The following is a 15,602-nucleotide window of genomic DNA, read 5'->3' as shown; positions in this document are numbered from 1 at the left end:
GGGGAGAGCGGAGCCAAGCAAGCTACGTCGCTCTCAGCTGTTATGAAAAATCAGAATAGGGCAAATGCCAGACTCTGCCCTACCTAAATAGCGCCTCTGATTTTCAGGCATCTTAAATGGCTTTACAACCAATACAGAACAGATCTTAATATCAATATAGACAGTGTATTGCAAACAAATTAGAAAGGCCCTAATATGAGACATTACTTGTTACTAAATTATTTTATCTAAGTTACTTATTACTGCACACCGCTAGCCGTTCATCATTGGACTTCCCTACCATCACTGTTTCTTTGTCTTCAAAAGTAGAAGGTGAAATCTTGAAGAGCTTCTTTTATAGAGAGCTCCTGCCAGACTTCCTAGAGATTATATTGATTGGACAGCTCATTTCACACTATATCCTGTATTATTAAAACTCTGTCAAATGCAGAGACTCAACTACAGCACATGAATTGTTAGCTCTGTATCTAGTATACCAGTTGCCACTTTGGTTAGTATGGAGACACTTGGCCAGTTTCTCTACTGCATGCAATTTAGTCTGAGTGGCATGGAGGGGACGGGAGGCATCTTGTAGCTGGTTATGGGTCTCTGATTTTTTTTTTTTTTTTTAACCCAGCCCTGATTTCAGGTTAGACCAGCCTGAGCCTGAGAGTCCATATGCCAGCTGGGGATTGCTAAAACACATCAGTCTGCTCACTCACTGCCCCATCCTTTGCACCTCTAACATGTTCCCTGCACTAAGAGCTGTGGGGAAGAAGGTAGAGGAGCTGGCTATGCTGGCTTTATGCCTCGTGGGGACTCCCCCGTACTAGCAGTTTATAGTCGGTCTCCATTCCTTCATGCTGCCTGAGTGGTGCAAAGGGAGCAGACCAAGGAATCTGCCCTGCTGTCTCAAGGCTGTTTTCATAACTAATTTATAACCCTTCCTCTCACTATTCAGAACAATCCCTCAGAAGCCTGAAACAGACATTTGTTGCCTGATTGGAATCTTGTTTGTCTTCTATAATGTATGCACACTAGTTTGATATTGTAGGGTGACTGGATTGTGCACAAAGGTTTGCCGAAGAGTGGATGAAAACTTCAGAGTAAGTTTCATTGCTGCAGATCTGTAACATAACCTCTTGGGAGGAAGGTTTTTGTTCCTCTAACAGAGGTTGACACTGCCCCTCTCTCATGACTTCTTAGTAAATAGTATTCTCTTCTTTGAAAAGAAATGTGGAATCCTAGCTCTGAACATCCTGAAAGGTCAGATTCAGATCCTGACCCAAACATCACCACTTGGGCCTGTCGTTAGATGTATCCTAAAAAGTACCCTAAAACTTAGTGAAAGAACACATGCCTTGCACCAAATTCAGACCTGAAGTCAGTGAAGATACACCCCTTAAATCACTGCATTTAGTGGATTTAGAATGTGTCCCCTGCACTCTGAGTGGGAACTCTGACTATTTTATTACTTAAGTGCTATTTCTAAGTAAATTATTACTTATTTCAACACTCTGTGAGGTGCTTTACAGACAAGGCCCTTGCCTAAAGAGCCTACAGCCCAGAGAGATAACATACAACATTACTGCAGGGAAGAATAGGCTTTAAAGGCCTTTTTTAAAGATGTGCATTGTGAGGAGGCTTGATGGACTGTGTTATAAAGGATGTTCCAGCAAATAGATGGGAATGGTAAAGTGTACATAGAGGTCAGTAGGACAGGGCATGTTTATTCCAAGCGGCAGATGGCATGGTCATACTCCTGGACTCACTGAAAGTAGCTCATGGTGAGTGGACGGCATGACCAAAAGTTTCAAATTGAGCGCCCAAAAGTCCGGTTACTCACTCAAAGCCAAGCTAAACAACACCAACCACCAGCTTGCAAAATTGGTCTAGAAGATTCACAAGAGCAGGCTTTTTTCCGAGTTTACACATACATCTGACTTCCAGGTGGGCCTGGAGTACTCAGAATGAATCTGCATGGTATTTTGATCGATCCACTCCTGGATGGGACTAGAAAAGGTAGCAGGAGGGTGAAAATGAAGGACAAAAAAAAAGGAAAAATAACTTTCTAAAAACTTTGCCGTGGTTCCTGCAGTTCAGGGGCTGATATTTAGTCTATCTGAGCCATCCAAATAACCTACAAAAATATCCTGATCGTGGCGCTATGTGGTACTCACCATGTAAGAAAAGATGGTTTGTCATATTCTTTTAATCAGTCTTTTCAAGTCACCGTAGAGTGTGAAGCACCTGCAGCCCTTGGAGATGTTTGAAAGATCCCTTGCCAGGAAAGTCTATAACTCGTAGAAGCACAGAAATTGTTATAGGTGGATGTCCAAGCATGCTAGAGTCACATAATATGGAGCTGATGAGGTCTGGCTAAATGACTTGCAGCTGGCAGTTCATTATTTTCTTTGTAAGAGTCTTTATCAATGGGGAGCTACAATGAATGCAGCTTTATTATGTGGTGTCCCATGTGGCTTCCTGTGGGAATTTTTGCCTTAATTTTAATGTTTTGAAACAATAAAGGATGATTTTAACTAAGACTTTGGGACTGTCGCTATGTTTGGACTCTTCCTCTGAGTGTCCCTCATAGGCTATGACAGGTGCTTTAGCAAGCAGCTGGCATCCAGAGCCTGTAAGCTTGCTTAGGTTTGCTCAGTCTGTGACTCTTAGCCAAGGCTGTAAGTCACATTTTCACATTTTCTAAAAAAAAATAACCATTAGATCAGTTCTGTAGCAGATTCTCTCCTGCCTTCCTATTCAAGCTGACTTGGCCACAAAACCTAGTTCCAAGACCACACAATTGACTACAGACTGCAGAGGTGTAGTTGAAATGCCACTAATAATTGGGTGGTGAAGAATAATAGATCTGTACATTGGCTGATCTTTAATCTATATAATTATAGCCACACTTTTCTAAAGGGCTATTCATTCTGAAAGATCCCAAAACATGTACAGACCGTGGGCCAAGTTGTAGCCCTGGGAGCCTCTGACGTACTAGGTTTGGGAAGCACTGTTAGTGCTCTAGTAGTAGTGAAGGAAGATATGTATGAAGCAAACTGTCAGCGGGGTGATGAGGTAGGGATGGAGGCAAAGCTGGCAGACATTTTCAAAAATATTCTAGGGAGCAAACCCCTGGATCCCATGGCGCCCAAAGTTGCCATGCTCACTCCACTACAATTTATGCCATCCAAACACTGTGTTTCACTAATACTCAATGTATTTTCAAGAAATAAGTGTAAATATTTCCCAGAAAATTCTGCATCGGTTTGTTTTCTGCTTCCTTGGTTATGGTTTTGGGAGCTTTTTGTTCCAATACATAGATTAACTGGGTCCTCCCCATTCGTCTCTGCTGCACATGGGCTCCTGGGACATGGGATTTTATCACAGGTAAAGAGGGAAATTGTTAGACAAAGCCCCTTGTCAAAGTACTGGCAGTAAATCACGCATCATTAATTCTCAACAAGAGCCACAGCAGAAGAATGTTATTAAACAGACATTTTTATTTGGCTTTTACCTGTCCCAACAACTTTGTTCATTGTTTCTGTTGTATTATAACTTCACTGAAGCTGCATTCTCTGAAAGCAGCAGCACCAAGTGGAAGTATATGAGACAGCAATTGGGATTGTCAGAATTCTACAAAACTTCAGCTTCAAATATTTGCCTTATGGAAAGACCTTTATTTTGCTTTTCAAAAGAAAACCCAACGTTGGCAGCTCATCCCAGCTTGGATTTGTACTGAAGAAAACATAAGTCAACTAACAATTAGCACAGAATCCTGTGACGCTTTTTTGGTGCTTCCTGAACTGTAGGTCAACAAGTTATACCCCCTCCACCCCAGGAAGAAAAAGTGCTGAAGTGTCAGTCGGTTCCCTGACACTCACAGTCTGATAGCCACCCAAACAAATTCTTTAGGACACTGCTAACCCTTTATTTTGCTTTGCTGGTTAACATTTAGTGTACCCCAGTTCCCAAACTCTCCAGAAGCATTCCTATGTGGTGTCCAACCCCTGTCACTGGACACTCTCAGTGATTACCAGGCAAGCTGTCCCCAGAGACACAGTGTACACACAGCTGGAACATTGCAACTCAGGATCAGGTTCTTTATAACAACATCACTATAATCCACCCATGATGAAAACAAATATAAGTTTATTAACAAAGAACAGAGATCGACAGATTCAGGTGATTTTCAGTAAGAATATAGGAAACAGAAATAGTTACAAATAAAAAAAAAGTATAACACATTTCCTAAAAACTAAAATTTAACTTAACAGGCTACAATCCTTGTCTAAAACAGTCTCACCTAAGCTTTTCTGCAGTGCTTGCTAGTTTTCAGTCATAGCCAGGATCCAGATTATCATGAATACCCCTATGCCCTCAGAGGGATTTCCTCAGGAAATGGATAACAAAGAAGTTCTTTTCTTTCCTCTAATAGTCTACTAAACCGTTGAAATGTATCCTTTTGAAGTGCACCCTTAGATGAGACTCTTCTTCCAGTTGCCTGTTCTCGTGTGTGGCACCATGTTGAGTTCACATGACGCCTTGCCCCGACCCGTTGACCTGTTGACCAAATATGTAAATCCTTTGCGTTGGTTCCACAATGCTTAATTTACATTAGAGACAGGGAGATAATTACCTTCTCTCCTTTCTGGAAGAAACCAATTTCTCCCTTTATAAAGCATAATATCAGGAAGTATCAATAATTCCTTAGATTGTGTGACTACATTCATTTCGCAATGATATTAATGACCAGCGTGTCACTGACTATCATTTGATACCTCACACAACGTTCTTTAAAGATCAATAATATGACAGCAATGAGTTAGGTGTAGTGAATTTGGCAGGTCTGATAGGAGTTGCTGACAGAACAGTGAAACTTTTGCTAGTAGACACTGAGGGGTTCCTCATGTCAGAGATATGCAGTTAGAAAATGGATGTAAACAAATGTATTCAACTCTTTGAACAAACTATCAGTTAACGGGAGGCTACAGCTCAGAGTATATATACATTACAGGGGTGCATTAGCCAAAGATATAATGTGAGATATATACATATCATGTATTTCTGTAATATCTTAAAGAGATCAAAACTAACTAATTCTGCAGCTAAGAAAACACATATCATAACGATGGGCACTGAGCCAGCGCTGTTGCCCTGCTCTGCTTATCCCATATACCATGCGTACACGTATAGTAAGTAAACCAGTGGGATCAGAATGTCCTTACCCAGTGCAGATGAAGCTTTGTTTTATGGCTTTTGTTTGTTTGTTTGTTCTCCCCTAAGTACCTCCTTTCTTGAATGTGAATTTTTTTTTTCCATGTGGCATTTGCAGAACATTTCAGTGTTTGGATTTTTTGACTTCTCACTGAGCTTCATATTGTTAGCAAAAAAATGTATTTCCAGTTCAGTTAACCTGGCTTTAAACAAGAAGGGGGATTATTTCCAAAAAGGAAGAAATAAAAATACATGGAGGCAGTTAGAACCTTTGGACCTAGTTTACAAGCAAAGGGCTAGTCTCTACAAACTTTAATTTACTTCATGGAGTCCCAGTGACTTCAGTGCAAGCAGGTGTGGTGGTACACTTGTGGTCTCCTAATTCACCCCAACTCAAACTTACTCCAGATAAATATCATGTAGGAATCATTGCTGGCAGTTTTAAGGAAGTCTGGTGAAACAATCATGCTGTAAGTGCAAACTGATATAGTTGATTGTGTCAAAATTTTCCCAGTGTAAAAAGATGAGGATTTTTCATATTATTAAAAGAACCCAGCACAGTAAAAAATGTTTCTGTAAACTAGTGTCCAGAGCAAAGTCATTCTCTGGTTTTTAACACCGCATGACTTGGTTGTATAAATGTTTCAAACCCCTAGTTAAAAGGCACATGAGATTTACACAGCAATGCACATCCAGCCAGTAAACCTGTAAACTAGTATTATCATTAGTTTTATGCTACCACTTATATATAACAAATTAAAACGAAAGAGTAAATTGTTTACATCTCTTGTGCAAACTGATTTGAACTCTGTTTACATACATCTACTGGTCATAGAATTTACTCATTAAGAAAGCAGACACTTGAAAGTCCATATAAATCACTAGTTTCCACATTTTTGAGTGATAGATACTTAATCTTTGTTAAAAAAAAAAAAAGTGACTTCTTCAATTATCTTCAGTTTCATGGTCACATATTCTTGTATAATATTCTGTATGTAAATGTGGGTTGGAAAAGGCACTGAGTTAAGGCAGAGTACCATCATTAATAATATAAGAGGAACTGAATGTTTATTAAAAAGATTTGAGACAGAAAAGCCAATGGGTTTTCAGTATCTTAAGGAACATGACATCAATATTTCCTTTTATCTTAAGTGTTATTGAGAAGCTCTGGTCCTTCCCCATTGCCACAACTTCCTAGTATGGATCAGAAGAGGCATGAATGACCCTACCTCATTGTTCCTTGGCTTCCTGGTTTCTTCATGAACGACAAATGAATTACCAGGTTACATAATCCCAGTCTGTTTCAATATCAAAGTACTTTGATTTCCACTTTAAAAGACTCCGTAAATTCTTAACCCTGTTCAACAGTGGGCCCAGATCCTCAGCAGGGATCAATTGGCAGAGCTCCACTGAACTCAATGGAACAATGCTGAATTACACCAGCTGATGATCCGGCTCAGTATGTATCACACTTAGGCCTTTGGTTAATAAAGTGAAATGTAATTATTCTTTTCATGTTTCAGATAGAAGTATAACTCAGTAGTAAATATTAATCTAATTCTCCACTCATACCAATGTAATCTGAGAGTAATTCTGTTGAAATCAGTAGTCCCATCAGTGTAAAACTGATGTGAGAGGACTGCTGATTTATTGTAAGAAAGTGAAAAGTGTTAATGCTCACTTATGGAGTGATTTTTCAAAGCCAAGAATGGTGATGTGCCCACTGATATTCACGGTTATTGAGCCAAATTCAGTTCTACCTGCTGACTTCAGTAGGAATTGCAGCTTTATACATCAGGATGAATTTGGTCTGTCAGTTGTCTAGATCTCTGTATCCCTTTGAGGATGCTCTCCTGAGTGTTCTGAAACACCATATCTATCAACTATATATTTTCAGATGTTTCCCTAAATGAAAAAACACTATAAGTCACAAGCACAGTAGAATTACTAGTGTAAGCTGCAATGTTTGGGGCCACTGCTGTAGCATAAGTTAATGGTGTGTGTGTGTGTGTGTGTGTGTGTGTTTTATATAAGGGTGAGTTCATATCTGAGCTTATGAATGAATTTGACACCATTTAATTTCATCATTTCTGTTTCAGTCATCAGGTTTGAAAAACCTGCACATTTATTTCTTACTTACAAAAATGATTTTTTAAATGTAGGTTACCACCTGGCTTCTTGCAAAGCATCATGCTTTGTTCACAACTGTCGAAGTACTAGCAGTTGTCATGCTTCCTATGCTGGAAGAGTCACTAATTGTAGCAAGTGACATTTGAATGACAGTCAGTCCAAGTCCCACCAGAGTACTGAAGCTTACTAACCAAGCCATGAATAGTGCAGATATACTTTAATATTTTGATTTTATAAAGAAACTTCAAAGTTACATCTGTAAATAATTTTAATCTGCTAATGTAGGTAAATGAAGGTAAAATGCCAATTAGTGACAATAATAAACCACAGTACTGGTTTCCCTAGCGAGTTTCTAGTACTGAGAAGTGCTAGATTGATAGCTCTGGAGGCTGTAGAGTCCTATATTTATCTAAAGAGCAGGTACAAATTGGATATAGAAGAGTCAGAGCACTTCAACCATAATCTAGAAGGGTGAGATAGCAAGTTTAGACTCCATGGGCCATTCAGTCCCTGGGTTCTCCCTTGAGTCTGCCAAGATTGCCAATTGCGATGGTAGAATCTGTATTGTGGACACCTATCCATTGGGAACTGTATTTAGATCACCAGCTTGTTTCATATAGGCCAGTGAAAAGCTGTTGAAAGGCAATGACTTTGACTAACTACTAACCTGTGTGAGAGTCAAATGGTCAACTTAGTGGTTGTAAGTATGAAAGGCCTCATAAAATGAAATATGCTATGAACTTCTGCACAAAAAGTTAATATTTTTCTGTGTAGAGAATAGAAAAACGTGGCAGAATAGAAAAATTGAGAATTCCTTTCACATGTTAATATAAGTCCTGCATTCGACTGAGACCCAAATGTCTTGTTTTGTAGAGAACAAGTAAGGTGGTGTGCATGCATATGTTTAATTTTGAGAGCACATGTTAAACTTTGTGTGACTATAAATATGAGTCAGTTTCATCAGCTCCTTTATTCTTGTAAATTACCACATCTGAGATGCTTTTACTTGATCAGAGATTGTAAGATAAATTTTCATTTGTTTTGTTTCAAAGAAACTGTATTTATTTTATTCTCAAATAGAGTACTTTGTGTTCTAGCTTGTGTTCTTATTTGATTTTTAAGATCATCTTAAGTATTACTGAGAAGCACTAGTGCTGTGATGAAGGAATAAACACTACATTGAGTGGTTCAGAATAATCAGTTGTCCTGGTTTAAGATTACTAGCTGAGTGACAAACATATATACTGGATGATTCTCCCCTTGACCTAGCAGGCAAAGTCCTGGGTCACAAATTCAAAAGTGGTTGAAAAAGTTACAGATCAGTCTTGAATAAATTATTAATAAATCAAAAGCATTAAATCAATTTAGTTTGTTCATTTTCTCCATATAATAAACTGCACATCCAAAGTATATATACTGTAGTAGTAATTAGGTCTTCTTTCTCTTCTCTAGATTTAAAGGCTCTATATCCCATTACCCAGTCTGTTGAGTTGCTCCTGCTTGTACTGTAATTTAATGTAAATACATTTAATATCCCAAATTTTCTAGATTCAGGACCCAGGGAGCTCCACTGACTGTCAGTTCAGTGGCTTAACTTCCTGTCACAATTGGCTGGACACTCAATATGTCTGTCTTTGCAGAGTTCCTTTGGGAAGATGCTCTTGCTTTCTGAGAACAGCTGCCCCTTTTATAGTGACAATTCTCAACCCAGGCATACCTGAAACGAGGGGAGATGGACTGCAGTGCGTGACTCTGGGCTGCACTCTTTCGCTGGCACACACACAACAGGGACTTGAGCTCAGAGCGGAAGCTCTCATTAAGCCAGCAGTAAATGAAGGGGTTGTAGCAGGTGCTGCTCATAGCGAACCAGTGGAAAGCAAAGTACAGAGCGTTGTTGCTGTGGATGGCCCTGCAGGAGATAAGCACCAGGTAGCAGTTCAGTGGGAACCAGCAGACAGCAAAAACCACCACCACCACCATCAGCATCTTCAATGTCATCTTCTTCTTCCGCTGATGGGCAAAGTATTGCTCCATGGTGACATCTCCAATGGCATTCCTCAGCCAGAGCTTCTTGGCTACCATTGTGTACGTGATGGAGATCACAAGCAAAGGCAGGACATACAAAAGGACAAAAGTAGTCAAGTCCAGATACTTCCAGAATAGATCAGCAGGGGGAGGGAAGCTGGGGAGACAAACCATTCGTATAGTTCTGTTCCTGGAGCACAAAAGGAGAAAACCTGTCAATTCCACAATCAAAAGCATGTAGTACCAAGTGGACAGGCCCCTTATAAAATATGTATAAGATTTCTGGGCATATATGAAGAACAGAGAGAGGAATTCATTCAGACACAGGGATTAGTGCCTCTTTAAGTGAACAACTTCAATGAAACTTTGGCCCAAAATGTAGATTTTATTTACTTTTTTTGGGGAAAAAACCCCAAACTTTTATTAAAGCTTCACAGAAACAAATAAAAACCCATTCCAATATACATCTGTCAGTTGTAATGGAAATAGTTAAAATTAACCTCCCTCTGTAGTGTCTGCTGCACTAAAAAAAATGAAGGTGAAACTGACTAATTAAGATTGAAGTGACTTGATTTTCATTGTCCATTGTCTGAACTAAAAGTGAAACAGACTTTTCAAGTTTTCAATTTTCAGCTAATTTTTACTAACAAAGGAAAATAAATGTGTGTGTTCATAATTTATGGCTGTTAAATTGAAGGAGTCCCTTAAAAAAACCATCCTGTTTATATATCTTACCCAATATAAAATCTTGCTAGATTCTGGTAGATGGCATGGGGCAGAGAGAAGCAGCTGGCCATAACCCAGATTATAATGATGCAAATTCCTCCTTTAGCAATTGACATCCGGGGTTTCAGAGGATGCATTATAACCTAAGGAGGACAAATAGTTCAGAGGATTTTAAATCTTCTCGTAGCAGGCTTTTAAAAAAAAAGTCCATTTGAACCTTTCTGAAATGATAACAACAGGGCTAGCTGTTTAAAAACATAGATTACATCTGAAAAGTGATGTATCACACCAGCAACCAGACACTTCTCTCCTACCCCCATTGCTGCATTTAGAAGCAGCTAGGAAACATGTTCACAAAGACAACAGACCAAGTTCAGCACCAGTGTAAACTGTGGTGCAAGTTACAAGCCCAGGGCTTGGGCTTGCTGTGAATGGTAAAATGTCTATTACTGTGGGAACAGATCAAACCTCAGCTGTAAGGGATGGTCATGCAACTTGGTCATGTAACGATGCCCACATTGGCATTCAGTAGATGTGAAAGATGAGTGGGACTTATGCTGATTTGATGACTGTGGGGACCACTTTTAGTGTCTGGCTGAAGTGAGTACAACTCCCACTGAAGCGTTTCTCACTTACACCCTGTCTGTGTTTGTCCCCAAATTGTGTTGGCAACGGTGTGGCACAAATCAATGGGGGAGGAGGTGAGGAACAGCTGCTTTTTCTTCCACCCTCCTGCTTCTTGCTTTTGCTGCTGAAGGAAGCTCACAGGAATTGTGGTCTAGTCACCCTGATTGCTACTTTTTCAAATGCTATTTTAGCTTTGCATTGTGTAAAGACCTGGAAGCAAAACTGACTCAAGCTTTCCACAGCTGAGACAGTGTGATTTTGTGGACTGAGCACAGGCTTGTAAATAATCCCAACTCTGAACTGATTCCATCTGGGCCCTAGAGCAAGTTGCTTCACTTCTCTGGGCCTCATTTTTCCACATCTGTGAAGCAGGGATGATGATACCTGCTTCACAGGTCTTTGGAGAAAGATATTTAGGGTGTACAGTGCCTGGAAATATAAAGTTCTATGTCAATACTAAGTGTTGTTATTGGAACAATAGCTTGCAACGGGGAGAAACACATTTGATGCCACCCACAAACACAGCTTCAGAGACCAGCAGAGATGACCTTTGAGCAACAACAAATGTATAGATTATTATGTTAACCACTGAAGATGAAAGAGGCCTATTCAAATCATCCCAACCCATCTCTTTTCTAATGAAGGTTTCTTCTCTCCACTATTTTCTTGAGTGCTTTTTCCAATTAGCAAAGTCCCAAGTGATAATAGGGTTCCTATCACTGCTTTTGAGCAGCTGCTCCACACTCTGATACATTCCAGGATTAGAAAATAAAACTCGTATCAGGAAATGACTTTTCCTTGCTCAGTTGCATCCCGTTACTTCTAGATATATCCCATTGGACTTTATTCAACAATTTCACTCCTGAGCTACATGCCAATATTAGAGGAAATTATCATGTTCTCCCTTAGTTAAACTAATATTTTTTAATAGCTAGCAGAGCTCTGCAGTCAGACTAAGGCTCTGGTTCTTATTTCCCCAATCATTTGCAATTTTTGATCATGCAATATATAAAATATTGTATTTCAAAACATTTTTCTTGTGAAATGCAATGCTATGGTGCTGGAACGTCTGATGACCAAATGGGGGAATTTGTTAAAACATTAGCAGTAAATCAAAACCTTAAACATTTCCAGCAATTGCTTAAATTTTCTCATAGCAGCTGGCATATTCGACTGACAATCTGAGCACTTAGCAGGCTCCATCATTCTTTCAGAACTTTGTCTAACTGTAACATTTGTCAAGTGAAATTTCTTTTCAGTAATAGCTGTTAATATTAATGCCAACTGTGCTAGAAATATGTGCAACCCACACCTGAGTGCACTCTTATGCAATTTAACATACTAGTGCATGGTATTTAAGATCAGAAACAATAGTCTGGATTCAGTCAAATGCTAAATTATATTATCATCCATGGAAAGTAGGTTTGAACTGATATTGTCTGATGCAACAACACTGTAGAGTTTTTTCTTTTCAGTATTTGCAGGGAACAACACCTTTTGGGAGGGACGGGAAATGTGTCCAACTTCAGCTGAATGTACAGAAAAATGGTATAGACCTCCATGTTGCCAACTTCACTCATCCAAAAATCATGAGTCAGGTCTCAAAAATCATGAGTGGCTTAAAATCATGTGGGGTTTTTTTTTAATTAATTTTTTAAAATTATTTTTATTTGCTTTCTGGATTTTGGCCCATTAGGGCACCCTGGGCTCATGTTTTCAAACTTTTCTCCACAACCATGATACCTTGAACATTTTTTAAAAATGAAAGCTGAGATGCTCATGAAATGACAGTGTGCCAGGTGCTGGGGCATTAGAGAAAACAACCAATATTCATCCCTGTATTTACTAAAGTTTAAATTCAGGATTTTTATGTGTTGCATACCTGGTGTCGATCCAGTGCAATGGCTGCCAGGGTAAGCACAGAAACATGGACAGAACAGTACTGGACAAACCGGCTTATGTGACACATCAGCTTCCCAAAGACCCAGGTACTGCTTACAAATCGTACCTGAAGAACAAACAACATTTAAACACACAAGACATGTCAAATGTAGATTAAAACAATAGGCATCATCAGAAAAATCAGACAGTGGATGCAAAATGAGGATAATAAAACTTGTCTTCCAGGGTTATAGTGAGGATTAAATAGTTCATATATTTATAAAGTGTTTTGTGGCTGTACCATGCCCATTTCTGCCCAACGGTAAACTGAGGGCACAAGGGGATCTGAAGGAGGGGGTAGAAATATCAAACAAACCAATCTGTAACAGCCCTGCTTGAGCCAGGAGCAGTGCTGTTAACAGGTATGTGTAGTCCCTGGAGTTACACTGTTGTAACCAAGAGAACTGGGCCATCCTAGTTGAGAAAGCAGCTAACACTATAACATTGATTTTTACATTGCACTCCTTCCTGTGGATTCTTTTATGCAGTTTGTGGATGGTATGTCTAATCACACTGACTTCAGATGGGTGTGGGTGTTCTGCAAATGACCTGTTCATGGCATCACAAACTGTGATGGAAAGCAGAGCACACCAATGTTTCAGATGAAGATTAGGAGTAAGACACCTGCGTCTCCCCCTGAAGCCTGGGAGAAAGTCAGGTTCATGCTCCACAGGCTTATCCGCTCCTCCCGGCTGTCGTTTAGACCGGCTGCAGCCACTGCCAAGCCAGGCTCGCTCCAGCAGAAAGGAGAGAGAGAGACTGTGGAGCAGGATGGGCTGCGGTGTGCACACAGGAATAGAGGGAGCCGGTGGAAGAGCGAAGCATGGTCCCTGCTGCAGCAGGCAAAGCAGGGATGCTTATTTCATTTCCCTGACAATAAAGAAGGTGAGGGAGAGCGGAAAGAAAAAGAAACAGGCTCTGTTCAGGCATTGATTGCATAGCTCCCCCCCACACACACACAAATCCACATACAACCACAATCACAAATGAAATCCTCACACACACACACACACACACAATCTTTCTCACACAGACACACACAATCTCTCACAACACACACACACTCACACAGACACACACACACAATCTCTCACAACACACAATCACACACATGCACACACAAAATCTCTCTCACACACACACAATCTCACACACATGCACACACAAAATCTCTCACACACACACCCACCATCTCTCTCTCACACACATTTTGCAAACCTGACAGCAGCTGAAATGGAGCAGGACTAGGACTCGCTTTCCAAGTGAACCCTCCAAAGTTCCCCGCCCCCCTCGATGGGCCACCCACCCCTTGCTAGCTCCAACCGCCTCGTTAGAAACCTCTCTAGGGCTCCGTCCCTTTGCAATGCCACGGCCTGCTGGGTGCCTGCCCCTGGCAAGCGGGGGGCAGACGGGGCCATGGCAGAGACGCGCGGGGAGCTGGCGCGGGCTGCCTACCAGGGTGAAAGGTGTGTTGAGCAGAGTGATCATGATGTCAGCGACGGCCAGGTTGACGATGAAGAGGCTGGTAGCCGAATGCATCCGCCTGTTCTTGATCACCACGTGGCAGACCAGGATGTTGCCGAAGAGTGAGATGCCGATGATCACCGAATAAGCCACGATGAGCAGCGCCTTCCCCGTCCGGCTCTGGGACTCCCCTTCGTACCGGGCGCCCCTATCAAAGTCCCCCATGTCACCCAGGTCCAGATCGCCATGGAAGAAGGAGGATCGGTTGCGGGAGCCGTAGAGGGCAGAGAAGAAGTCGGTGCCATTGCGATCCGGAGCCCAGCGGGAGGGCTTGGAGATGTACTGCAAGGGGAACCACACGTGTCTGCTCATGGCTTCGAAGCAGCCCTCACGGGCGGGGCAAACCCAGAGCGTCGCTTTCCTGCCCTGGAGGGAGATGAGGGTGGTGGAGCAGGGGTGTGCTCAAGGGGGGGTAAGCAGGGGCACGCCCCTCTCCCCTCGCAATAATCGTCCCAAAAGGGTTGCACGCCACGGGGCTGGAATGATTCCCCTCCTGCTCCTACTCCGCTAGGCAGCTCGGAGATGTTAGCCGGGAGGGAGGGAAACCGGCTTGCTTTCCAAAAGTCGCTCTTTTGCTTGCGAACTTGATACACTTCCCCTTCCTTCCTGCACTGTTCTCCCCTGGGCTTTACTCCCAGGGGCTGGGGCCACAGGAGGCAGCTGCTAGTCTTTGAAATTCCTGTGTCTCTTGCATGCTACAAGGCCAAATCCCAACCACTTTGTCTCTGGATTTAGGAGCTCCTGTTCTGTACTTCCAGCTTGGCTGCTTCACTCCTTGTGGGTCTTTTCTGCTTCTTTCCCACAAGCTGTTCCTGGCAGTTTGCTTCCTTGCTTTTTCACATCGTCCTTTAATCTGTCAAATCTCCGTCTCCCAAACTGCTTCTTAAATGTATCATCTGCGCTTACAAGGACCCCCCAGAAGCTTGTCAGATTTAAGTGACAAGAACACCTGTTCCTCTTCTTTCAGTCCTTGCAAGAATCCTTGAGCTCTGCACGGGAGGCTGCCTGGCATTAAGTACTGACTGGTCCCTGCTTTTCTGGTTATATGCAGCATGCTGGATGACATGCTGCACGTACGATAGCCAATAGTGTCTCTCTCCCTAGTTGCTACTGCGGTGTATTACAGCCCCAGAGATGGCTGTGGGAGAGCTTGACAACAGTAGAGTTACAAACTAGATTGAGCCTTTGTTTTTAACCACTTCCCTCTTTCCCACCTCCCCTCTCTACACACAGCTACACGAGGCGAAGCTGCTTGCCTGGCTAACCTGCAGCGTTCCATCCTTTACGATTTCAGATAGCCAGAGCGCAGACCCAAAGCTCTTTGTCTCCGGAAAGCCTCCAGGTTAATGTCAGGCCCTATTCTCCCCTCCAAGTTTCCATGATGCCTGCCGAGCACACCAGGGTGTAAGAACCTGAACGGGGTCCACAGA

At 41.7% G+C, this 15,602-nt stretch overlaps 1 protein-coding gene across 1 annotated transcript; it reads right to left on the bottom strand.

The window, feature by feature from the left end:
* Window positions 1-4,163: 4,163 nt before the first annotated feature.
* Window positions 4,164-14,484, bottom strand: LOC137153941 (G-protein coupled receptor 83-like). Its single transcript, XM_067549732.1, has 5 exons — window positions 14,104-14,484; window positions 12,590-12,715; window positions 10,090-10,223; window positions 9,047-9,544; window positions 4,164-4,545 (listed from the first exon to the last, which is right to left on the bottom strand). Exons 1-5 carry the CDS (start codon window positions 14,482-14,484, stop codon window positions 4,461-4,463), a joined length of 1,224 nt encoding a protein of 407 aa, XP_067405833.1. The 3' UTR covers window positions 4,164-4,460.
* Window positions 14,485-15,602: the final 1,118 nt, after the last annotated feature.

This window comes from Emydura macquarii, unplaced genomic scaffold, assembly GCF_026122565.2.
Source record: "Emydura macquarii macquarii isolate MOO-44397 ecotype Brisbane River unplaced genomic scaffold, CSIRO-AGI_Emac_v2 contig_1253, whole genome shotgun sequence".
Classification (NCBI taxonomy): Eukaryota; Metazoa; Chordata; order Testudines; family Chelidae; genus Emydura; species Emydura macquarii.
Note: the sequence above shows the minus strand (reverse complement) of the source record. Positions and strands in the feature narration are given on the sequence as shown.